This window comes from Rhagoletis zephyria, unplaced genomic scaffold, assembly GCF_001687245.7.
Source record: "Rhagoletis zephyria isolate East Lansing unplaced genomic scaffold, Rhagoletis_zephyria_1.1 Rzeph_scaffold_01322, whole genome shotgun sequence".
In the NCBI taxonomy this organism is placed as follows: Eukaryota; Metazoa; Arthropoda; class Insecta; order Diptera; family Tephritidae; genus Rhagoletis; species Rhagoletis zephyria.
Genome location: NW_016158406.1, coordinates 91,580 through 118,424, shown reverse-complemented (window position 1 = coordinate 118,424; position 26,845 = coordinate 91,580). Strand labels below are relative to the sequence as shown.

Sequence of the window (26,845 nt, the reverse complement as noted above, 5' to 3'; positions counted from 1 at the left end):
TCGATAACCGCCAATCAAAGACACCTAACATGTGATTAGTTTAATTAGTTCAAAAAAATGCCTCTAAGATTGGTGTTCACTGCAACCAGAAACTGATCATACCGAATCACGAAAAAAACGAACATTAGCAAACATTTTTTACTTGCATGGCCAAATTTTTAATTTTTTTCATGAAAAGTTTAAAACTCAACCAATTTTCAACCGTTATTAAACGAGCGAACTAAGTTACAGGGGGCTTTTACGTGCGCAAAGGTACGCATAACCGGGGTTTTAACCATAAGTCAAGATTTTGGTAGTGCTTGGAAAACTTATTATTTCAATTATTCTTTTATTCGTAAACTAACATCCCTTCCCAGGTATTTCTACTTCACTTTTTTATCACTAACTGCCGAATTCACAGCGCTTAGTTAATTAAACAAGAGTTTAACTATGAATTTATATTCATAGTCACATATACCTAGTTTATACCTACACATAGAGCGCTGTGGCTCAGTTCGCTGTGATTCAAAACAGATGCATAAAAAAATTTCAATACGCGTTGAAATTGAAAAGTGTATTGACTCGAATTTGTTTTCCAATCGGTTTTTTATTTCTCACATCGGTTGAATACGGTTATACGGGCTGAACGAATAATTCATTTAACGCGAAATCAAAATTGGCTATTTATTCTTTATACAGCCCGTTTTTAATTGAATTTATTATTATAATAAATTTGTATTACTGTTCGCTTCCGTTTTGGTCCACCGCGCAAATTTATTATTAAATAAATGTCGAATAAAACTAACGGAGTTTGTTTACTTTTCAATACGGTTTTATCGAGAGCGCTATAAAGACTGAGGAATAAACGTTAGAAAGAAATATGTGTTCAATCAAATCTATTTTTTATTCATATGGCCTGAAAATATTCAAATTTTAAAAATCAGCTGCGTAACAAGGTGAAATATTCAAAAATCAATAAATAAAAAATATAACATTGTATGCGTAATCGAATTCATAATTATGCTCCCAATTTCCACATAAGGCCTGTGTTTTTCATCGTGCATACAATGAAGCAAGGACAGCATTAAGCAAGTTAAATCTTGTTGTGAATGACTTAAACGAGGTTCCAGAAACAAGAAGTAATATTTCTACCCTAAAACATGTGATAAACTTTTTTTCGCGAATCAACGACACGCAAGAATTATGCTCCTAATATATCACGTTTATGTGAAACAATATGATCGGAAAATTATAAATTTTCAGAAAGTTTTCCTGAAGTTGTGGAAGCTTTAGAAAAGTTGCCAATTCAGGGAAACTTTTCAACAAGAAAGACTGCGTATCAATTGTGTGCTGCTATAACATTGCTTTAATGACACTTGCTAAATATTCAACGTTGCTGGAACCTACAGCAAACATTTTGCAAATTAAGACAATAACTAGACCTCATCGCCATTGATCAGCATATTGAAAATATTTTGGAGGTGGTTAAGAATGATCAAAAGAATGCAGAAGGAGTTACTACGGAGTTAATTAAAAAATCTCGGATGATTACAGCCGATCTAGGAGTTGAAATTTCTCTACCACGTTTGGCAGGTAAACAAAAAAAAAAAAAACACAAGTAACCCCCATCGGTCAATGAAAATGAGTACCGGCGACGGTCTATAATAAAGCCGTATCTGGACGTAACGAAAAAATATTTAATTTTAAGATTTCACTGCGGCAACTGTTCAGCTGTACATTTACCGCTTAAATATTCCAGTGAAAAGGTACGAAAGGACACGAAGTATTTTTAACAGATCGATCAGCTAGATATGGGCAGTGAAGTCATCCTCTGGTATAATTTTTTGAAGAAGGAGAAAAAGAACTTGTCCGCGAAGATATGAAAGATGTTGAAGTTGTAGATATATTAAAAGAATAAAACGAATTTCTACCAGTGATAAATAAGTGTATTTCCATTTTAAGCGCTTTTCCATGCACAACAGCGACTGTGGAGCGATCGATTAGTACACTTCGTAAAAACCTGGCTCAGAAGCACAACAAAGTAGCAAATAATCGAAAAATTTGCTGAAAATCCGAGATGTTTGTTATTAGCGTGAAAATGATTAAACAAAAACTGTATCAAAAAATTAACACGTATATTTCGTTTTGCCTTTACATCAGATCGTGGCTACGCCCTTGGTCGCTATTATCTGTTTATTTTCTTTGAGGAAAGCTAACTATATTTCTATGGCGATGACCGCGAAATAGTCAAGGGTGGTTGATGTCAACTAACTTGTAACTAACTACTTTGGGCCATAAAAAATCGATAAGAGAAACAAAAACATTTTTTTTATTTTATTTTATATTCAACAATTTATATTGAGCTCGAGGCCATTCTTTAAATGAAAATTTATTGTGGAAAAGCAACAATAATTTGAAAAAATGGTAGAAGTGATAGCTATTTCGGAAATCACCACATTTCCTCATCAGACTTCTTTCAGTAGGATTCGAACCGACGATCCCACTGACTCAGCCAGTTGCCTATGCACCGTGCTAAGTACGCCTTGTAAATTATCGTTTGCTTTTTTCCACTATTTTCATTTTTGTTATGCCAACACAATCAATTGGGCAATTCACAAGGTGTCGTATTTGTCGTGTTTGTCGTGAAGTCATGATATTTCATAACAGTTGTAAAAATGTTGTTATTGTTTTGTGAGGAAAAATAACACATGACGATACAACTCTGCAACCTATGTTTATTCGGTGTTATGTGAGGTTAAGTGCTGAGATATAATAAATAATCGTAACAGGTGTTCACAACCGTCGTGTTTTAACACAACTTTTGTTAGGAAAATATAACTTCACAACACCTTGTGAATTGCCCAAGTATTTTATTTTATTACATTTCATATTTGCTTACATATTCTGCTGTAGGTGGTCCCATATTCGAACTCCGTCAGACATAACTTAAAAATGATAACATTTCTATCTTCCTTTTATTTGTCCTCAATTCGAAAAATATTTGTGAAGTGCAGAAAGAAAGTGTTTTCAAAGTAAAATTTGTATGAGGATATTTAAATAGAAACTTGTTTAAAGAAAACATTCTCCCGATTACATCTGCATTACTTTTCAACTAGTTTCAAGTTAGCTTTTTGTAGTAAATACAAGTTGGTTATTTTTTATCAATCGATAATTTTTTTATGCAGGGCAGGCAGAACTGAATATCTACAATACTTACATTAAGTGTATTAATAATAATAGTGGAGCTCGCGCTTCTGTGAATTCGTTTCATGTTGCATCAGGGATGCCAACTCTATTAAGGCTGATTCCCCCAAATTCCTGAAAAAATTACCTTATTATGAATGGTATTCCCCAAAAGGGCAGTTCATTCTCATTTTTATTATAAAAACAAAAAATATCATTAATTATAATGAGACAGTAAGGCCAGTATTTTTTTTTAAATATGCATATAAAACTAATACTTCTGACTATATTTCGTAACGCATATATATCTTATATGAATGTTTATCGGGCATAGGATTATTCATCAGAATCACATATTTCTTGATGAAGTTTTTGTAATTTTCTTTTAGTTGCCCTTAAATCAAGAGAGGTTTTATTTTTGAATAGTTGTTTTGTAAGTTTGCCTCCAAAGTTGCAATTTCTTTAATATCCACATGGTTGCATGAGAGATTGTTATTACAAATTGTAATTTTATTCTCAATAGGAATATTGTAATAAAAATCGTTTGTATATTGAATTCCCACAAAATTTAAAGCTTTTTCCCGAAAAATTCAAGTTCCACCAAAGTCGGGGAATTCTCCCGCGGTTGGCATCACTGTCTTGGGTAAGTGTAACTGGAAGAGCGTGTGATTCTTGTTGCAAGTGTATTTATTGTACCACTAGCAACAAAAAATTACACGCCAATTCAGTTAAGCTTACGAATACGCAGAAGCGCGAATTCCACTAAAATGAGATTGGCGTTTACACAATATGGTAGTGTTTTGTCGAGCTTCCTCTCCGATTTGCAGCGTGCGCCTTAATATTATTGCACAAAGGGGAGGGACCCAAAGTTTCACGCCGAATCCGAACGGCGATTGTATATAAAGCTTATATTTAAATCAATGAGATTATTTTTGAAAACATTTTATTTTATTTTATTAGCTTAAAGACACAAAACGGCATTGAGGTGACTAGTGTTGGCAAATTAAAAGATGACAAAACGTTTGTAGTAAGCGGTTCATATTCTTTTACTGGAGCAGATGGTAAACGTTACAAAACCCGGTATACTGCTGACGAATTGGGTTATCACCCTATTACGGAACTGGATTTGGACATCCCTGAGTAAGTGCTTCTTTATATATTAAATTATAATGTAAGACATTTATGTTTTTACTAGCCTATAGCCGCGGGTTTCATCTAGTTCATCAAATTTCATTTTTTTTTACACAAACATACAAAATAATTTAAAAATTTTTTATTATCTTGCTGCTCTCATTTTAATATCGCTGAAATGAGAAAAAATTTAACGAAAATTGGTTAATAGTACTAAATTCAAACTTGAAAAAGAATCAAAGTGATTTTTGTTTAATATTAGCAAATTACTGATACATATTTTCTTTTGAAAACGCTCTTATTCTGTACTTCATGGATGCTTTTTCATATTTCGGAAACACAAAATAAATATTTATATATGTAGTCATTTCAAACATGTTACCTTTGACGGCATTGGAACTAGGACCTTCTGAAACTTAGCAAATAACAGCAAGCATCTCTGCACACTCAGCTGTAAATTTGTCCTCGATTGTTCAACGTGAATCAATTTTCTTTGTCGTTTGATTTTGTTCTTCACTTCACATACCGCTAGCTTAGAGTGAAAAGTTGTTAAGTTCAATTTTAAAAATTTTACAGGAGAGGAAAGAAACTTCTTAAAGGCATTTTTCCCAAGTATTTCGCAAAACTTTGAATACAATATTTTGTCTGTTCAAAGAAAAGCAAAGGTCCATACGAATAAGAGATTTCGTACTATTTTGGCCTTATCCGATTTTCAGTGCTTCTTTGGACTTAGCAAATTTTCCTTTCATTAAATATATGTAAACGAGAATAAATAAAACAAGTACCTTTATCCTTTCCGAGATACTGCATTTTTAATTTCTCTAGCGTCCTGTATCAAAATATGAGTTTTCATAAAAAGTAGACTTAGCAAATTTTCACTCTAAGCTAGCCATATGCCTTTTCGTAACTAAGAAAACCCAAAACATGTAAAGAAGTATAAGTTCGGGCGAACCCGAATTTCATATACCCGGCGCAGGTATCAAATATCGTTTTTTCAACTTTCTCTAAACTACCTTGCATGATCAGCGGGGGCATTTTCCCTATTTCAAGCGTTTTCGATAATATTCTGAGTTAGACTTAATTAAAATGTAATTTAACTAAGTTTGGTAGAAATCGATAAAGCGGTTACCGAGGTACACCTTTTTAGTCATCTATACCTACGGTGACCAGATTTCTGTGGACAAAAATCGGGACATCGAATCCGAAAATTAATTTTTTTAGAATAGAAAGACATGACATCTCTTATTCAGTTTTATTTAAGACAAAACAAAGAAAAAAAAACTTTAAAAATGTTCGCAAAAATGTATACACACAATATATACGGTGGCGAGAATGTAAATAGGGAAAACACATTTTAGTAAGTTTTGGCTACTTTTCTTTGCTATAAAAATGTTTAATTATTTTATATGAAAACATTACTTACTATCTAAAAGAACCCCTTTTAAACCGAATTTCAAACTTTGTAAAACATTTAAAAAATTTCGAAGAATTATAACAAATTTTTAAACTTTTTAATCAGATTTTTGGATTTTTTTTTGAGCATGCAGGTTTGTAGCACAAAGTGCAAGCTCGAATTTTGCTAATTTTTGTACAAAGTTTGATTTACATGGTTTTTATTATAAGCTACATTCTCTTAAAAAATAATAAACATTACATAATCGAAAGGGGAATAGCCAAAGAATGCTAAAGTACCTTTTCCCTATTTACATGCATGTATGTATTTTCGCCACTTTATCTACAGCTTATAATTTTCATATCCATGAATTTTTTGAGGGAATTAGTATTATTTTTATAATAATAATAATAGATCGGCGCTTAAACATATTGGTGAAGAAAAGATGCGCTTTTCTTTCCTTTTTGGAAGTTGAATTCAATTTATTTATTTCTTAATTCACTTTTGTTTCTTACTTTACTAATTGAAGTTTTTGTTTCTTTATTTGCGCTTAAGTTAGTTTATATTCACAAGTAAAATCATAGGCCCGTAGTCATAGTCAAAATAAAGTCGACTTTAAAGTTAGTTGCAGCTTTTTTGACAGATATCCCATTGAAAATTATGTCAAAAAGCTGCAACTAACTTTAAAGTCGACTTTATTTTGACTATGACTACGGGCCATATTTTTTAAGTAGGGGACTGTAATTAATTAGAGATAGCGGATTGTACATAGGTATGTAATTTGGTGCGTATACGTGTTCCGAACAGCGATGACGACGATGTTTGCACGTTGGTGGGTGCTAATGCTCTGCCTGTTGCTTTGCATGACAATTCGATTGGAGTTGATCCAATGCTGTGTGAATGCAAGGGGAGCTTTTTCGAAGATCCTGCATGTTGTTTTTGCTATTGCGGTCACCGCAATAGCAAATGTAGTAGGTAATGTAATGCGATCAAGCATACAAATTTGCAACCCTACAAAATTACCTAATATGAATCCGCCCTATTACAAATATAAATTTACGATATTGAAAATGCAACGCTGTTGTATTGAACAATAGCAGCTAGGTTTAAGACTGAAAATGAAAAATAAATTGGTGTCACTCTGGCGCGCGATTCTATACCCGAAGGTTCTAAAAAAATATAAAGTTTCATTTTAATTGGTCGAGTGTGGGCCGGGTGCAGTAAGTCGGCTCCCGGGACTTAGGGAAAGGTCTGCTGCATATTCCCGCAGCACTTAATGGAAAGTACCAGCGGCACCGTAGGCTGGCAACGCGGGAGCACCACTACCGTGAAGGTAGCAAGGGCGGAGCGCCAAGGCTCCGCGCATCGAACCGACAGCACCACTATCTTGAAGGTAGCAGCGGCGGAGCGCTAGGGCTCCCAAGCGCGTAACACAACATGCGACCGTGGCTTCGGCCGGTACAACGACGGCATCCGGGCGAGCCCAAGGCCCAAAGCCAACAAAAATTTAAAAACAGAATTACTACATAAAAAAAAAAAATAACTAAATGAGTAAAAACTAAAGTAAAAATATGAATTCTTTTGTACAAAAAAAACATTAATTAATTTAATTTCAAACAAAAAAAAGACCTATACAATTTCTGGTGGCGGTAATACAAAAAAAAACTTTAGAAAATCTCAAAAAAAAAAATCAAAAATTACAAAAAAATTGCTTTAAAAACTACATAAAAACGTCTGTTTAAAACAAAAAAAAAAACAACAATACGAAAGAACAAAATTCAAACTGAACTGAGTAAATATACAAATTAGTGAGAAAAAACTGAAAGCAAAACTTACAAAAAAAAAGTTTTGTGCTATATCAAAACGGAAAAAAATGAACTATTAAATAACAAATTCTCTATTAAAAAAAAAAAAATTATATAGAAGCTTTTCAAGGGAAAAAAAGCGGTGGTACCAAATTTTAACAACAAAAAAAACTATACTTTGCAATCAAAAGGCAGTGACGTGCAGTGACGTGGAAAAAAAAACTTTCAAAATACAAAAAACGGTAGTACCAAATTTCAAAAAAAAAACTTAATAAAACGTGCAAAAGAAAATGTGTTCCAAAAAATGTGCGCAAAAAGTAATTAGAACTGAGCTAAAAATAAGTGTCGGTGCTGTACTTGATACCAATGGCTATTTACCCGTTGCATAACGGCATCTATACCAGCTCGAAGCTGTACCAAAGCACGCCATACAACAGACATAACGGCGTTACAACCACGCCATCTAAAAGTGCCGCTAATTGTGGCGCGACACAAGTTTTCAGCAGCAGCAGCAGCGTCTTCGAGCATCAGCAGCAGCGTCTTCTAACATCAGCAGCGGCGTCTTCTAACATCAGCGCCAAGATCGGGTACAGCACAACAGCAACAATAAACGGCAGAATAACGCACAGAAGTTCAGCGAGTACATAAGAGTAAGACTACTGCGAAACACATACATACATTTAATACATATGTATGTTTCAAATTTTTGTACATTATGCATTTATCTCTTATTCCTTTGTGAAATTTCTTCTAATATACATGCATATTTATAAGCAAACATATGTACAAGCATAAGTAATGCGATGCTTTTAGGGCTAATTTCAAGTTTTATACCCTTGTACGTAAGTATACTTTGAATACCTTTTGAAATTTCATGCAGTTACTGATTTAAAATCTTTTTCGGAGTTTTACAACAATTTAAATACTTTTTGATACGTTTTCGTACAAATTTAAAAACTTTTGATCCGTTGCGGAATTTTACTACAATTTAAATACTTTTTCGAAAATTTTGCGTGTCATTTTATGCATACATACATACAAGTGAGTGACTCAGTACGTGACTCACTTTTGACTCTGAGTAATTGACTAATTTTGATTTAATACATACATATGTACATATGTGACTTTTTGATATTCAACCATATATCGATGGCTGAGTGGAAGATCGACCTATCTCGGCAGCCAGTTCGAAAACATTCTATCTCAAAAAACTTTTCAAGAACGCCCTATTTCAGAAATCGTTTCAAAAACGCCCTATCTCAGCTGCCGATTCAAACACGCCCTATATCAGCATATTTTCAATACATTTTGAAGTGAGTTAGGGCGTTTTTGAACCGAAGTTTGAGATAGGGTGTTTTTCAATTAAATTCTGAAATAGGGCGTTCTTGAAAAGTTTTTTGAGATAGAGCGTTTTCGAACTGGCTGCCGAGATAGGTCGATCTTCCACTCAGCCATCGATATACTTTTATTCGTTTATAACTACATTTTTATACTTTTTTCAACTACATGTTGATACTTTTCTTCATATATTTTGAAACTTTTTTATGTACAATTTGATGTTTTATTTAACAATTTTGATACTTTTGGAAAAAAAAACGTTTATATTAAAACAGAAATAACAAAACAATATAAGCTCTTTTGAATTGCACGAAAAGAATAAGGAAACAATATCCCTACTCCTTTTGCATGTGAAATCCCACTTCATTGCATGAAATTTTCAGTGGATTATGGACTCTTTGGACAGAACATAATAAGTATTTCGCAAACTTCCTTTTTTCAGATTTGGGTGAACAGCAGCTAGCTGAAGTAATTTTTCTTGTATTTTACTAAACTTAACGTGTTATGACCAAATTTGACGAAGAATTTAAAGAAAATTATACAAAGTTTTTAAAAATTACGAAGCGAATTTTGCGAAATCGTCCGCTTTCGACAAATGTAACAAAACTTAACGAGTATAGAGATTCGCTTATCAGTTCTTACAATAACATTTTATTACATGTCAAGGGTCATAGCGAAACGTGTGAGTTTGTCGAAGTACGAGTAAAGTTAACACGTTGCAAGGATCTTTTAAGGAAGTGTTTTATTAAATTGAATTGTCGGATTAAAATTCCACTAGAGCCTCTAGAGCTCATTTGCAAAACAGATTTAGTTGACTCTGATACCGAAGAAGAGTACTCCGACGCAAAATCACAAGCTTCAGTAAGTCTTTTATAAGCCTTTGTGCTTCGATTATGAGGGTATTTTATAGTGGGGATCCGTTAGCGCTCGAATCGTTTTTAGATAAAATTTGTTTGATTGAGGACTTAGCTGAAGAAAATTTGACCAGTACATTAATTGTATTTTTGAAATCAAAATTAGAGGGCAAAGCCCGCGAAGCCATACCAACACAAATAAATTCCGTTAGTGACATTAAATCTGCTCTACGCAATAGAATTAAACCTGACAACTCGAAAGTTGTGGCAGGGAAGATAGCCGCGTTACACGTTAACAACAACAATTATTCAGAATTTGCCAAACGCTTTGAAGAATTATCCGATTCGCTTGAGCGTTCGTTAATTATAGAAGGAATAACTCAAGAAAAGGCTCACGAAATGGGGATTGAGCAAACGGTTAACGTGTGTCGGTTAAACGCCAGGCCAGACTTAGTAAAACCGATTTTAGCTTCAACAAAATTTTCAGATTCCAAACACGTAGTTGCAAAGCTAATTGTAGAGCAGAATAATGAGGTGAAGGAGCGTCAGGTTCTTTCTTTCCGATCGCTTGGTAATAACACGTTTAGAAATTCACGTGGTGGCTAACCCAACTCGCAATTTTACTGGTTATAGAAATAACAGGTCATTTTCTTCTAATAATAATAATAACTTCAATAGTTATAGCAATCAACGATATCGATCCGCTAACGGAAACCGCTATCATAATATTAGCAACACCAATAGGAACAATAATGCACGATCTGCAAACGGTAGGAGTAGGAATGCAAATGTCCGTGCTTTAAATGCTCATGGAGCGAACACTGGGGGAGCAGGAGTTAGACAACTAAACGATTTTCCTGTAACAAAAGGCATTTACTGCTTAAACCTATTCAGATTTCATTCAATTAAAAATTTCCGGGGTCTAATAAATAATGTACATTTTTGGTTGACACGCAAGCCGACATTTCTTTAATTAAAATTTCAAGTTTNTGCTCATGGAGCGAACACTGGGGGAGCAGGAGTTAGACAACTAAACGATTTTCCTGTAACAAAAGGCATTTACTGCTTAAACCTATTCAGATTTCATTCAATTAAAAATTTCCGGGGTCTAATAAATAATGTACATTTTTGGTTGACACGCAAGCCGACATTTCTTTAATTAAAATTTCAAGTTTTCACAAATATTTTCCAATTGATACGAATGATACTATCCGCATCACGGGCGTCACTCAAACACTGTTTCAACTCTGGGTAAAATTACGAAAAATTTTACTTTTTCTAACTTTTTTATAGAACATACGTTACATGTGGTTAATGACGAGTTTAATATCCCTGCAGACGGTATATTGGGTAAAGACTTTTTAAAATTCAATAAATGCGTTATCAGCTATGCAAGCAATTGTATTTCCTTCTGGGTAGGTAACAAAAAAGTCGCGATTCCAATTCTTCACGGAACTGAAAGCGACAACTGCATAATTCCACCCAGATGCGAAGTTTTCAGACTTTTCAATTTAGGAAGTTCACCGGAGCCTCTGTTTGTAGAATCACAAGAGGTTGATAACGGTGTATTCACAGCACGATGCATAGTTAGTACAAGCAACCCAATCGTCAAAGTCATAAATACCACAAATCACATAAAATACGTAAAGAACTGTAACATTCGGACTGAAAAACTCTCTAATTTTAATGTATATTCCGTTAACAAGACGATAAACGATGACAACCAGACAAAAGAGCTAATTAACGTTTTGAAAAAACAAATTCCTAAGTACGCTGAAAGCAAATTACTTAACTTGTGCATAGATTACGCAGAAATATTTGCACTTCCCGACGACAAAATGACGTTAAATAACTTTTACGAACAACAACTAAGATTGACAGACAATAACCCAGTTTACATTAAAAATTACCGATTACCATATTCCCAGCGTGAAGAAATAAATCGCCAAGTTAACAAGTTATTAGAAAACGAATTAATCGAAGAAAGCTATTCGAATAGTCCTCTAATTGTTGTTCCAAAAAAAGATATTAGGCTAAAAAGCGTACCGAATGTGTGTAGACTTCCGCCCTGTTAACAAGAAATTGATTGCCGATAAGTTCCCTCTTGCGCGAGTAGACGACATTTTAGACAGCCTTGGTCGAGCGAAGTATTTTTCAACCTTAGACCTTTTTTCAGGGTTTCATCAAACCCCTTTACATATTGATTCACGTGACGTAACATCTTTCAGTACGGTTCGAGGAGCATTTAGATGGAAAGTATTACCGTTTGGGATAAATGTAGCACCAAACTCATTTTCGCGCATGATGACAATTGCTTTTCCGGTATTCCGCCCAATGTGGCATTTCTTTACGTTGACGATATAATCGTTATTGGGTGTAGTGAAACACATCACATTAAAAATTTAGCAAAAGTATTTGACACTTGTCGAACCTTCAACCTAAAACTCAACCCGAACAAATGCAATTTTCTTCGGCCGGAAGTTACATTCCTAGGCCATAAATGTTCAGCCAAAGGTTTGTTGCCAGACGACACCAAAATAAACGCTGTTAAAAAATACACAAAACCAACTGACAAGGATGCGGTTCGACGTTTCGTCGCGTTTGCTAATTATTACAGGCGGTTTATACCAAATTTTGCGTCGCTGGCAGCGCCTTTAAATCGATTAGGCAGAAAAAAGGTTGAATTTATTTGGAACAGTGCATGCGCCAAAGCTTTTGAGTCTTTAAAATAAGCGTTAATTTCCCCAAAATTGCTACAGTACCCAGACTTCACAAAACAATTTATTATTACGGTCGATGCCTCGAAAGTTGGGTGCGGTGCTATATTGAGCCAAAACCATGATGGTAATGACTTGCCAATATGTTTAGCTTCTAAATCTTTGAATAAAGCAGAGCAAAATAAGCCAATTATTGAACTTGAACTCTTAGCTATATATTTTGCAATCAAGCAGTTTTGACCGTATGTTTACGGCTATCACTTTACGGTGAAATCTGACCATCGACCCTTAGTTTATCTCTTCAACATGAAGGACCCGTCGTCAAAGCTTGCTAGAATACGTCTAGAACTGTCAGAGTATGATTTTACAATTGAGTACATAAAGGCAAAACAAATGTCGGTGCGGACGCATTATCACGGATTACAATGAACGAACTAAAAGACTCTACTAAACAAGTATTAGCGGTAAAAACACGATCAATGACGAAACAAACACAATTAGAGTACGATAATGAATGCAATATATAACGTTACAAAAAAATACCCCGGGTGAAAACAAATATTATATATGGTAAAGATAATAAAGTTCCAAATTTTCAAGTTTGTGCACATTTAAAACACAAAAAACTCGAGTTACTTAATTTTACGATTGTTAACGAAAAAACGAATTTCGATGAGTTACTTTCGCGGCTTGAAGTCGAAGCCAACAATCGTAGCATTAAGAAGTTAGAGTGGCCTAAGAATGACTTATTTTTCAAATATTTTTCAATTTCAAACTTAAAAGAGTGCGGAAATAAAATTTTAAAAAACCTTACAAATTATATTGACAGATCCTGTTGAAACTGTGACTGACGACGAAAAGAAAACCCAAATTATGACANGTGCTATATTGAGCCAAAACCATGATGGTAATGACTTGCCAATATGTTTAGCTTCTAAATCTTTGAATAAAGCAGAGCAAAATAAGCCAATTATTGAACTTGAACTCTTAGCTATATATTTTGCAATCAAGCAGTTTTGACCGTATGTTTACGGCTATCACTTTACGGTGAAATCTGACCATCGACCCTTAGTTTATCTCTTCAACATGAAGGACCCGTCGTCAAAGCTTGCTAGAATACGTCTAGAACTGTCAGAGTATGATTTTACAATTGAGTACATAAAGGCAAAACAAATGTCGGTGCGGACGCATTATCACGGATTACAATGAACGAACTAAAAGACTCTACTAAACAAGTATTAGCGGTAAAAACACGATCAATGACGAAACAAACACAATTAGAGTACGATAATGAATGCAATATATAACGTTACAAAAAAATACCCCGGGTGAAAACAAATATTATATATGGTAAAGATAATAAAGTTCCAAATTTTCAAGTTTGTGCACATTTAAAACACAAAAAACTCGAGTTACTTAATTTTACGATTGTTAACGAAAAAACGAATTTCGATGAGTTACTTTCGCGGCTTGAAGTCGAAGCCAACAATCGTAGCATTAAGAAGTTAGAGTGGCCTAAGAATGACTTATTTTTCAAATATTTTTCAATTTCAAACTTAAAAGAGTGCGGAAATAAAATTTTAAAAAACCTTACAAATTATATTGACAGATCCTGTTGAAACTGTGACTGACGACGAAAAGAAAACCCAAATTATGACAATCTACCATAACGACCCGATAAGCGGAGGACACTGCGGAGTCAAAAGGTTGTATGCAAAGATCCGTACAAAATATGTTTGGAAAAACATGACCCGTGATATATCAAAGTTCGTCAAAAACTCTGAAAAATGTTTACTAAACAAGGTAAAACCTAAAATAAAAGAAAACCTTGTTTTAACGCCAACACCTAACAAACCTTTTGAAATAGTGATAATTGACACAATAGGACCCTTGCTAGAATCAATAAGCGGTAACAAGTTCGCTGTTACTATGATTTGTGATCTTACAAAGTATCTGGTAACAGTTACTGTTCCAGATAAAAGGGCCAAAACTATTGCTTCTGCCATTTTTGAAAGTTGTATACTAGTATACAGCATAATGAATTCCATCAGATCAGACTTAGGGACTGAATATAAAAATGAAATATTTTCGGAACTAACAAAACTTTTAAAAATTGATCATAACTTTTCGACAGCACACCATCACGAAACAGTGGGCACAATTGAACGAAACCATCGCGTTTTTAATGAGTACATACGTGCATACCTAAATCAGACTATTTCAGACTGGGACACTTATCTTAAGTATTTCACCTTTTTGCATAATACAACACCAAACTCAACAACAAATTTACTCCATTCGAACTAGTTTTCGGGAAAACACCGACTTTACCTCACGAATTGAAAAAAGGAAGAATTGATGCTATTTACAACGTTGAAAATTATGCAAAAGAGGTTAAGTTCCGGATGCAAAAATCACACATTTTGGCAAAAGAGCTTATCACCAAACATAAGGTCCAGAATAAACAGTTATACGATAGAGATGCACGTCCAATATCTATTAATAAAGACGACATGGTTTTGATTCAAAAAGACCTTGTGACTGAAATCGACGCTGTTAATATAACAATTTTCGACAAATCAAAAAACAAGTTTAAAAAAGTTCACAAAAACCGAATACAGAAAGTCACTAGATAAATATTTCACTATATTTAATCACTCATTTGCGAAATGTAATAACTACTTTTGAATTTAACAACCACTTGAATTTCTTAAACACATAAGGAAAATGCCTACATGCATATTTAAAATGTGTGTAAGCATACGTTGAAACCTTAACCTTTCGCTATCAAATATTTTGTAACAAATACGATATAAGTTATTCGATTCAAAAAACTCGCATTACTTATAGTTTACACCTGCAGGTTAGGTTAATATATTACAGCAATAATTAAATACTCACATATTGTTTAAAAATTTGGTATTAAGTCCCAACAAAATTAATTGAATTAAATACATTCAGTTGTACAATCATTTAATAACATGCAATTATTACTGTATATAATTTTTACAAAAATTGCAGTATAAGAAAGTTTCACAACAAAATATATACATATATACAAATCAATTTGTCAAAATAAAAATCTCTTATTATACATTACAAAAATCTCGAATTCCTTTTTGTAATAATACCTATTTACTTAAAGAATATACTACTACTACTTGATTATATACGAAATATGATTAATCTACTTTATATCACTACTATACAATAATTGGTGAATTAAATAATTATTAGCAAACAAATTAGTAATAAGAACTAATTACAAAATGTTTTAATTTAACTATTTAACTTTGATTTTATTAGGGACAAGAAGAATGTGGCAAATCTGATCACTTTTAATCAAATTCTTCTTTTCCCAAGGAGGGTGATGTAATGCGATCAAGCATACAAATTTGCAACCCTACAAAATTACCTAATATGAATCCGCCCTATTACAAATATAAATTTACGATATTGAAAATGCAACGCTGTTGTATTGAACAATAGCAGCTAGGTTTAAGATTGAAAATGAAAAATAAATTGGCGTCACTCTGGCGCGCGACTATATACCCGAAGGTTCTAAAAAAATATAAAGTTTCATTTTAATTGGTCGAGTGTTTGCCGGGTGCAGTAAGTCGGCTCCCGGGACTTAGGGAAAGGTCTGCTGCATATTCCCGCAGCACTTAATGGGAAGTACCAGCGGCACCGTAGGCTGGCAACGCGGGAGCACCACTACCGTGAAGGTAGCAAGGGCGGAGCGCCAGGGCTCCGCACATCGAACCGAGAGCACCACTATCTTGAAGGTAGCAGCGGCGGAGCGCTAGGGCTCCCAAGCGCATAACACAACAGTAAAGCGAAGGCAAAAGATGTTATTGGCGAAGACGACGAAAGTGCGGTGAGGTGGTGATGGATTAGTTGCTGCAGCTGACGACTAGCGGTGATGTACATATTTATGTAACAAGTATGTGGATGTTTGCACACGTAAATACATATGTGACTAGGAAGTAACAGTTGTGCTCTTGCTATGAAAACAATTTACCTACTTTTCAAATGCGAGCGACGGAACCAATAAATTTTGGTCGGATGTTTCTCCCGTTATGATTTGCCCTTCATGAATTCTGTATTAATCCGTTGAGGGCTCTGGTGCCTCAACATCCACTCAAAACTCCACATCAAAATTGTTGTTGTATCCACTGATAATTGATAACGCTTTAGTGCTCCTGGTTTTGACGAAGAAATTGAGGGTTCTGGTATGCTGGTAAATGAGCGACCGATAAGAAGATGAGCTGGTTTTATAGGACGCATATCGTCCGGTGAACTTGTTATGGGCATTAGTGGTGGGCTATTTATAATCGCTCCCGCCTGGCAACAAATAGTGTGCAACTCATCTTGCGTTAGAATATGAGCCCCGATGGCTCGGCGCAAATAATGTTTGGCTTGCTTCACTGCGCTCTCCCACAGGCCGCCGAAGTGAGGAGAGCGGGGGGGTATAAACTTCCACTCGATGCCTTCTGCACAGCAAGCCTGTCGCACTTCATCGTTATGCTGTTGTGACATGAATTGTTGAAGAAGCTCTCGAAGCTCGCGATTAGCGCCCACAAAGTTCGTTGCGTTATCCGAGTAGATGACCCGACACCTTCCACGACGAGCGATAATGATGTGAAATCAGGCACCAACTCGAGATGGACGCCCTTGGAGCTGAAGCAAATGGGCACCGCAAGATATACCTTAATAGGTGATTTTCTTCGAATTTGTTGCGTCATCAGCAGGGGACCACAATAATCCACACCGGTTACTTCGAATGGAGAAGATTGAGTTACTCTATCCTTCGGCAGCGAGCCAATTATCTGTTGTGCCAACAGAGGACGAAAACGATTACATATTAAGCATTTATGTTACCTGCCGGATGGTGTTCCGTGCATTAAAAATCCAAAATATTTCTCGTATAATGCTGTGTAAAGCCTGATTTCTAGCATGAAGATGCTGTCGATGAAGGTGGAGTATGATTGTTGAAACGAAGGGATGAGTTTTTGGAAGCAAGATAGGATGTTTTTCCTCGAATGGAAGGGTTGAGTTGGCGAGGCGGCCACCGACTCTGATGAGACCGTCATGAAGGAAAGGTGACAATTGTGCCAACGATGACTTTCGCGATAATATGTTACTGGCTTCAAGTTGCTTTCGTTCGTCGAGAAATGTTTGGCCTTGAATAATGTGACAAATGGTGTATAGTGTGTTGTTCATTTCTGCTACGTTGATATTGTCGTGACGCTTACTTTTACCGCGACTTGCATCGATGAATCGTTGTACATAGCAAAATATTCGAAGAGCTTTGTTGGACTTGTTGACAAGTTTAAGCTCGGCGATGATGTCTGTATTAGGCGTTACTTTTAACGCAGTTGGCTGCTTGCGTTGTTCTGGCAATTCATTTGGGCTAACTGCAACATGTGACCAATGCTGATTTGGAAGTAAGATGAAATTTGGACCATGGAACCACAACTTGTTGTCGAGAAGACTTTTTGGTGTCGCGCCGCAGGATAGAATATCAGCTGGGTTCAGCTCACCCGGAACATAATGCCACTGCAATTTCGATGTGAGCGTTTGGATCATGGAAACCCTGTTGCTAACGAACGTCGTTCATTTTGACGGCTCGCCGTTAATCCATGCCAAAACAACCATGGAATCCGTCCAGAAGTGCACGTTGGGTGGGTCAGGATGAAGCAGCTGGTGAACTGTATATAATAGTTCACTTAAAAGCAACGCTGCGCAGAGCTCTAACCGCGGTAGACTGACTTCTTTAGTGGGCGCGACGTCGGACTTTGCGCACAAAAGAGCGGACCGATATGAGCCCTCTGACTAAGAAACCATATATATGCAGGCTCTGTACGCCTTGGTGCTTGCATCTGCAAATGCGTGAAGGGTGTATTCAGTTCCAAATTGTACTAACCTGGTCACCCTGACATTTTCGACTAGGGGTAGTTGCTCGCAAAATGACTGCCACTCTGTGTGTAGACAGGATGGTACACTTTCATCCCAGTTTAAGCGAAGTTTCCATAATTTCTGCATCAGAATCTTGTAGCTGACGACGAGAGGGTTGAATAACCCCAATGGATCGAAGAAACGTGCAATATGTGACAGTATACTACTTTTGGTCACCTTCGATGATCGTGGGGGCTGTGTGTACTTAAACAAAAAACAATCTAATGACGGTGACCATCGTAAGCCTAATGCCTTTATATAGTCGATGTCATCAAGCTGAATTGTCTTCACGTTCAGCTTGTGGTATATCTGATATGGTACGAAGATCGTTTGATGCAAACTTTCTTAAGGGAAATCCACCACAGGCTAGTACGTCCATTACTTGATTTTTGATTTCTATCACCTCCTGAACTGTGGATGCTCCGGTCATCAGATTATCCAAATAGAAATCGCGACGTACCCCTGGAGAGCCAATAGAATGCGTTGAAGCGTGATCATCTGCCAACTGTTGAAGACATTTGGTTGCCAGGTAAGGTGCACATGCAGTTCCATAGGTAACATTAGTAATTGATATGTGCTGATTTTGCCACTGTCTGAATCCCGCCACAATATGCATTGATATTTTGCGTCATCTAACAAGAATCGAAAAAACATCATCTTGTATAGTCAGGCCAACACGTAACAAATCATTAAGTGATTTGCCATTAGATGTCCGGCATGATGCATCAAATACAACACGTATTTTGGTTGAGCTGCTTATTGCGACGTTATTTTGATTCAGTGGACAACAAAGGGAGAAGATAAATGTCGTGTGAGTTGCCTAGCAATTGTGGTGCTTCTTTGAACGGAAGCCTTACGATGAATTTACCTGTGGCGGGACATCATTTTGTTGTATCGCGGAAGTAGTTTTCGCACTCCAACTCGCCCGAAGTAAGCCCCTTATGTGGTTGTGAATGTTGCTCCAATTGCCAAAACCGCTCTAAAATTTCATCACAAGATGGCTCTAGGGATAGGGATTCGGTTTTCTGTTGTGATGAGTTAAACGTTAATTGCGACATCTTGGTGTTGGATTAGAGGCAATCTGTGCTAACCGACGTGGTATATGAAGAAACTAACGCAGCCGAAGGTAGGTGTGAGTGATTGGTAACGGTAAGTTTGTCACACAACCTAACCTGGCCTACCATGAGTAGATCGTAAAACACGCTTGCGCCGAGAAGAAGGTCTACAGGGCCTGGCCTATAAAAACCTTCATCAGCTAAGGAAATATTCATTGGTATTTTCCAGGCGCTAATATCTAACGTGGTTCGTGGCTGACATGGTGTTATTGCTTGTACGATAACAGCATCAATAGTGGATGTATATGAAGAGTAATGAGATAGCAACTCAATCTTGCATACATATTGCGATTTGGTTCCACACAAGCCGATGCCACTGATTTCTAGGGAAAGGCTTTTTACGACTCAAGCGAAGCAATTGAGCTATATGTTCGGTCATGAAGTGTAACTGCGATGCTGAATCAAGCAATACACGAGCTTGTACTGATATGCCTGACGGATTGCGTAGCTGCACCATGGCTGTGGCTAATATAATTTGATCGGTGTTGTAACATATCTGAAGTACGGTTGGTTTCGATGACTTTTGCAAGGCGGTTGATGATTTCAAAGACGATGACGGCGGTTGAACTGGGGCCGAAGATTGTGGCGACGATGGTGTTGTTGGGTGACTTCGATGGAGCAGCGTGTGATGGCTCACATGACAAACTTGTCACCTGCGTGATGATGGGCACTCTTTTGATGTGTGATTTAAGCTCAGACAATTCAAACAAAGCTTTTTTTCTTTGCTACGTCATACCGCGAACTAGGCGTAAGTTTCATGAAGGCCGTGCAGTTGAACGCGTTGTGACTTACAGCTTCATCGCACAGGTTGCATTTTTTTTGTTGGTGTGTAGCGACAAACGACAATTGTTTTGTAGTTTTGTGAGGCTTTGGCGCCGAAGACGACAAGGACGATGCTTGAGGTGCGGTACCACTGAGCGGTTTCGGTGGATCCTTACTGACATCAACGATGTCGATGAGTTGGCATCGACGCTCCAAAAATTTTACCAAATCCTCCCATGTTGGCAGTCGTAGAACTTGTGACTGTGCTGCTCGATCCCATTTTGCTGCTACTTCGTCCTCCCATTTCATTTGCGTGTTGTGATCCAATTTTGATGCGACCAAATACAAAATTAAACCGTCAGCAATTTGTGTTGTATTAACCATTGTTTGCATTGCTCGCATGTTGGAGCTGATTTTGTCGATGAAGTCACGTATATTGGCATCGTTGGGGTTTGCTAACCGTTGGCTATCAAAGATGTGCTGCAGATGGCTCTGGAAAATTATGCGCTTGTTGTCGTAACGGGCTTCTAGAAATTCCAGCGCCTTTTGATAGTTCGCACTAGTCACCTCCAACGATTGTATCACTCTAGCAGTACACCCTGTCAAGCTTGACCTCAGATATTGAAATTTTTCAACATCTATTAGATCTGGATTTCTGTCGACTAGCACTACAAAAATATTGTAGAAATCTGACCATTCACGTCAATGGATGTCAATCCATTAAAAGTTGATAACTTCAATTTTGGAAGGTGTATTTGTGGGCGAGGCATGTGCGTTGATTATACACCAACTTGAGTACTGCTAAAAGCTGGATCTAGCGTACTTGTGCGAAGGTTGGACAATTTGTCTGCATACAGTGCCTTGACGGCACAATAACTCTCATCTACTGCGGTGCGATGATCTTCGAGCAACTGCGTCTCATCTAGCATTTCCAGCTGCGTTTGTAATTCGTCGTATGAATTATAATAACGCTCGATCAGGGCAAGTTTTGCTTCTAAATGCGCGATGGTTAATGTGTTAAGTTGACTGGTCTGGACATTTAGTGCATAGAATCACGCTGACAAACCTTTGTACGAACGTCGCGACAAACTTCGACGCGGTGTAGAGGAATTTGCACCTCAACATCATCCGACTCGTTATTCTGCATTTTTTGTTTTTGTAAAAAGATGAAAAAACCTAACGCCGGTAGTTTATTTAGCAAAAAAAAACGATACAATGTCTCTTGAGCCGTAGATCCGGCTCTAAGGACCAGGAAATATGGTGAAGAATAGAGGCGTTTTTCTTTCCTTTTTGGAAGTTGAATTCAATTTATTTATTTCTTAATTCACTTTTGTTTCTTACTTTACTAATTGAAGTTTTTGTTTCTTTTATTTACGCTTAAGTTAGTTTACATTCACAAATAAAATCATATTTTTTTAAATAGCGGACTGTAATTAATTAGAGGCAGCGGATTGTACACATGTATGTAATTTGGTTTGTATACTAGTTCCGAACAGCGATGACGACGATGTTTGCGCGTTGGTTGGTGCTAATGCTCTGCCTGTTTCTTTGCTTGACAAATCGATTGGAGTTGATCCAATGCTGTGTGAATGCAAGGGGATCTTTTTCGAAGATCCTGGATGTAGTTTTTGCTATTGCGGTCACCGCAATTAAGTAAAATTATTACTGGATTTTACTGGATAGTGCGTAGGCAAACAGGTCTTAAAGTATGTTCACATATCAATATTATCTCAATCAAAGCTCGTTTTTTAATCACCCCGTTTATACAGGCAAATCTCAGATTATTAGCCGTCAAATTTGTTGTGCTTGTTATCCTCACATCTCAAGGAAAGGTTATTGGAGAATTGTAGAGGTTTTTCTACAATTTTTCTTGCGACTATTGTTGTAGATAAAAAGGCAACTTGTGTATTTTTGACTTTTATTTATTTGGTGATGGCTCCTTCGCGATCACACATCGAATTCATACTGACAACCAAAAAAACCAACTATGATATTCGTACATGTACTTATGTAGGCAAAACCTAGACATATTTTCATGGAAAAATCCTGCTATGAGATCTTTCTTAATATGAACTACTATCGTATGATTTCGTGAAATGGCAAACNCCTAGACATATTTTCATGGCAAAATCCTGCTATGAGATCTTTCTTAATATGAACTACTATCGTATGATTTCGTGAAATGGCAAACGATAAAAAGAATGTACAAAAGATTATGGTAGCGGTGCGGTAAATGCATATGCTGTAGCGGCAATGCATTGACAAAGGTGCGAAGGTAGTGGGAATAGAAGAACTGGAGCTCCAACGAAAACAATAACAACAACGTCAACGATGATAACCGATGATAGCGACGATGGCACTGATAGCGAAGGCAGCGAAAACAGCAAAGGCAATAAAGTCAGAGGTGGGCACTCACACTATCACACACATGCGCTTGTGTGTGAAGCAGCGAAGTTTTGCTCAACAGCCAGGGCTCGGATGCTCCCACATTTGTAGAATAGATAACACTTTTGCTAAATTACATTTCTACTACTTCTACCACCGTACGCTAAAAAACTTGCAGATCTTGAAACTTCATTTTTTTTAATTTGTTCATTTGCGCATTAATGAATGGGTATTTTCTACAATAGAAAACAACATTGCTTGCTGCGACGTCGACACATGGATGATATGATCGTCTTCGTGCGTCTTACGATGATTGGCGATTGACTGATGCTTTGCTAGCACTTCGGCAAAGCAAATCAAATCAGTTCCTGCTGAGACTTCACTGCGCAACTATTCGAATAATGCACACATAAAATGTTTCGGGAGGAAAGGTAAATACATTTTTTTTGCATAGAAAACATGGATTGGTATGCGCAATGCGTGATTTGCTTTCGCGTTATGAGTCGCAATGTTATGTCTTGTTTAAAAAGACCAAACAAACTGTGTCATAGTCATTTTGAAAAGGTGAAAGAGGGTGATCGAAGAAGCTTTTAGAATTAAAAGCAGCGTTCTTTATTAAATTTAGGGTTGGTGAAAGTAATATACATCAACACGAAAATTATCAATGTCTATCAGAAAATCATTCTCTATCAGAAAATGATAGATCATTTCTAAAAAAAGGCATCTTATTATGTCGCTTTGGCTTTTTATTTAGAATTTCTAGAAAAGTTTTAGGTATGCAGTTTTGTAGCCCATTAAAATTTAGTAGCTAAAAGTGCAAATTTCAAGCGCTAAAAAACCGTGTTGGTTTTTAATGATTGGCAATTTCTTTTATATGGAAGAAAATGCCTAGCACCGTCAGCAAAAAAAAAAGATAAACAATAATTAAACAAAAAATGTAATTAGCCAAAGCTGGTCAAAATGTCACTTTACTTAATCAGCTGACCATAAGTGCATATGACATATTTATAAATTTATTTATTTTAATCTACCACATTGTTTTGGAATGTACCACAATTTTTCATGCTTATTTACCACTAAGAAAACTTTGGGCGTCCGAACACTCTCAACAGCAACTGATTTGATTTGCTTTGCCGAAATACCAGCGAAGCATCAGTCAATCGTCAATTATCGGAAGACGCACGAAGTCGATGATAGTATACATGTGTCGAGGTCGCAGCAAGCAGCATTTTGAAGCCCAATTACATGTGTTTGGAAAATCAAAAAATGCCCGCCTCTGCAATAAAGGCATCGACGTCAACGAAGGCAGCGAAAGAAGAATGATATCACTCGCTTATACTAGAGCCAGGGGCGCACCCAGGAATATATTTTAGGGGGGGTTTTATATTTCTNTCGATGATAGTATACATGTGTCGAGGTCGCAGCAAGCAGCATTTTGAAGCCCAATTACATGTGTTTGGAAAATCAAAAAATGCCCGCCTCTGCAATAAAGGCATCGACGTCAACGAAGGCAGCGAAAGAAGAATGATATCACTCGCTTATACTAGAGCCAGGGGCGCACCCAGGAATATATTTTAGGGGGGGTTTTATATTTCTGAAGATATATCACCGGAAAATACTGAAAATTTGCTTCAGCTAATACCCTCTTTAAAATACATTTGGCAAGTTTTATGTACAGTATGTAATAAATAAATAAACGTTTTAAAATTCATAAACTGCACTTTATTTACGGATAAACAGAACTCCAACGCCTTAAACCGACTTCAAAAAAAAAGAGAGGTTATCATCTCGCCGGAATACATAACTTTGGACCACGTGAACCGTTTTCAATAATCCTTTTTTTATTAGAAAGATAGTACCTCAAGGTTCGTCCCGTAATTTGTTTTAGAGATCCGATGATTGGATCATGAAGAAATTAACGGTACCCCTAAATCTGAATATGAGAATTGAAGTCGGTTGTGTTCTTTCCTTAAAAACTACTTGTTTAATAAAAAGTTCTATAAACTCAAGATGCGCTCAACTTTCAAAAGTACCTAATAAAAANTATTGATTCCATGAATTTTTGCACTTCTATGTTCATTTTTTGCTTTCTGGTTTTCTGGTTTTCGATAGAGATTTTTCACAATTTTTCAAATACCGAAAAAATTAACAGAACTCTCAAGAAAAACGAAAAATTCATATAAAACGGCGGACGAGAAATGGGAAAGAAATATTCTTCTACCAAAATTTCTTAAATCAATTTGCAGCTCTCAAGAAAAAAAAGCTCGTATATTTTCGCGCTTTTTCAAGCAACTGAAATTATAATAAATATTTCTTATAATTTCCTTGAGAGCTGGATTCTTAGCTTTAAGATACATATTGTATTTGAGGTTATTAGCTTTAGGGGTGGTTTGAACCCTAAAACCCACCCCTTGTGTGCGCTAATGGCTAGAGCGCACTCGAATACACATACTCACAGGTTGGCAAATTGTTCCATTAGCACACGCAGGTGCGCTAAACGCGCGACGTAAGAAAGGGGGATCGTGACGTGAAAGGGGGAACAGTTAACAGAGAACGGCCGATGAGGAAGTGTCCTGAGGTGACTGGACGGAGATCATTTGGGTCGCTTGAAATTGGAGTCAGAGGTCGACTGTTCACAACTGCTTCGGCTTGGCAGACTATTGTATGGAGTTCGTCGTGTGTCAGAACATTATTTCCGATGGCACGACGCAAATGATATTTGGCCAATTTTACTGCATTTTCCCACAGGCCACCGAAGTGTTGTGATCTTGGTGGAATAAACTTCCACTCGATTCCCTCGATTCTACAAAACTCCTAAACACGTTCGATGTGCGAGTCGGTAGTGAACGAATGCAAAAGCTCGCGTAGTTCCCGATTTGCCCCAACAAAGTTTGTTGCATTGTCAGACACAACGACCCGACACTTCCCGCGGATGGCTATGAAATGCTTAAAGGTTGCAATAAATGCCACTGTTGATGGATCTGGTGCAATTTCAAGGTGCACAGCCTTGGTGGTGAAACATATGAACACCGCGATGTAAACTTTGATTGGTGGTCGTCCTCTTATTTTTTGTGTGATCAATAAGGGACCACAGTAGTATACTCCTGTTGTTTCGAATGGATACGATGGCATTATTCGAGACGTAGGAAGTGACCCCATAAGCAGTTCCGTTACTGTTGGACGAAGACGGTAGCATAGTATGCAGCTGTGAATCACTTGACGGATAGTCGTACGAGCACCAACGATCCAGATTTTTGCGATGATAATGCGCGATGAGTGAGTGGACGAATGGATGGGAATGTGGGGAACAATTGGATGTTTTGCATCGAAACTCAATGTTAAGTTTTTCAACCTTCCTCCCACTCTAATAAGATTGTTGTGCAAAAATGGAGAAAGTGATGAAAGTTTTGAGGTTTTGCTGATGGGTTGATTGAATTGCAGTTTGCTATATTCGTCACCAAAATGAGACTTCTGAACTCTCCTGCAGACAAATTCAAGCGTGTCTTTAATTTCTTCTGGTGTTATCGACGCAACTGGTGTTCTCGGCATGAAGTGCCTTAAATAGGTGAAAATTCGTATAAACTTGTTTTAGCTGTTAACATATTTATTTTCGGCGAAGATGTCTACTTGAGGTGCTGACACCAATATCACACGTTGTTTTCGTTGTTCTGGAATATCTGGTATGGTGTCAAAAGAAGAATTGGGCCACTCCTCTTGTGGAGTCTTAAAAAATGGAGGCCCTTGGAACCACAATTGATTCCCGCGGATTCCAGCGACGGTTGTGTCACGCGAAACTATGTCCGCTGGGTTGAGTTCAGATGGTACATGATGCCATTTATAGTGCGATGTTAATTGCTGTATTTTTGACACTCGGTTTGCCACGAACACGGTCCATCGACATGGCTCACCACGTATCCAGCTCAAAGCGATTGTTGAGTCGGAAGAGAAGGATAAGGCGTCCAAGGATCTCTTCTATGAGCGCTTGGAACGTACATATGAGCGCTGCCCCCGACACGATGTCAAAATCGTGCTTGGCGATTTTAATGCCAAGGTGGGCAAGGAAGGGATCTTTGGCGCCACTGTCGGAAAATTCAGCCTCCACGACGAAACGTCCGATAACGGACTGAGGCTGATCGACTTCGCCGGGGCCCGAAATATGGTAATATGTAGTACTAGGTTCCAGCATAAGAACATCCACCAAGCTACATGGCTGTCTCCAGATCGA

General features: G+C 37.0%; 1 protein-coding gene across 1 annotated transcript in view; it reads left to right on the top strand.

Moving 5' to 3' along the window:
- Nucleotides 1-4,122: 4,122 nt before the first annotated feature.
- Nucleotides 4,123-26,845, top strand: part of LOC108363639 (uncharacterized) — a gene marked incomplete at its 5' end in the record, with an annotated part of 71,374 nt that continues 48,651 nt past the window's right edge. Inside the window, one exon of the mRNA XM_017617063.1 lies at nucleotides 4,123-4,302. Within this exon, the coding sequence (XP_017472552.1) occupies nucleotides 4,123-4,302 (180 nt within the window). The remainder of the gene's footprint in view (nucleotides 4,303-26,845) is intronic.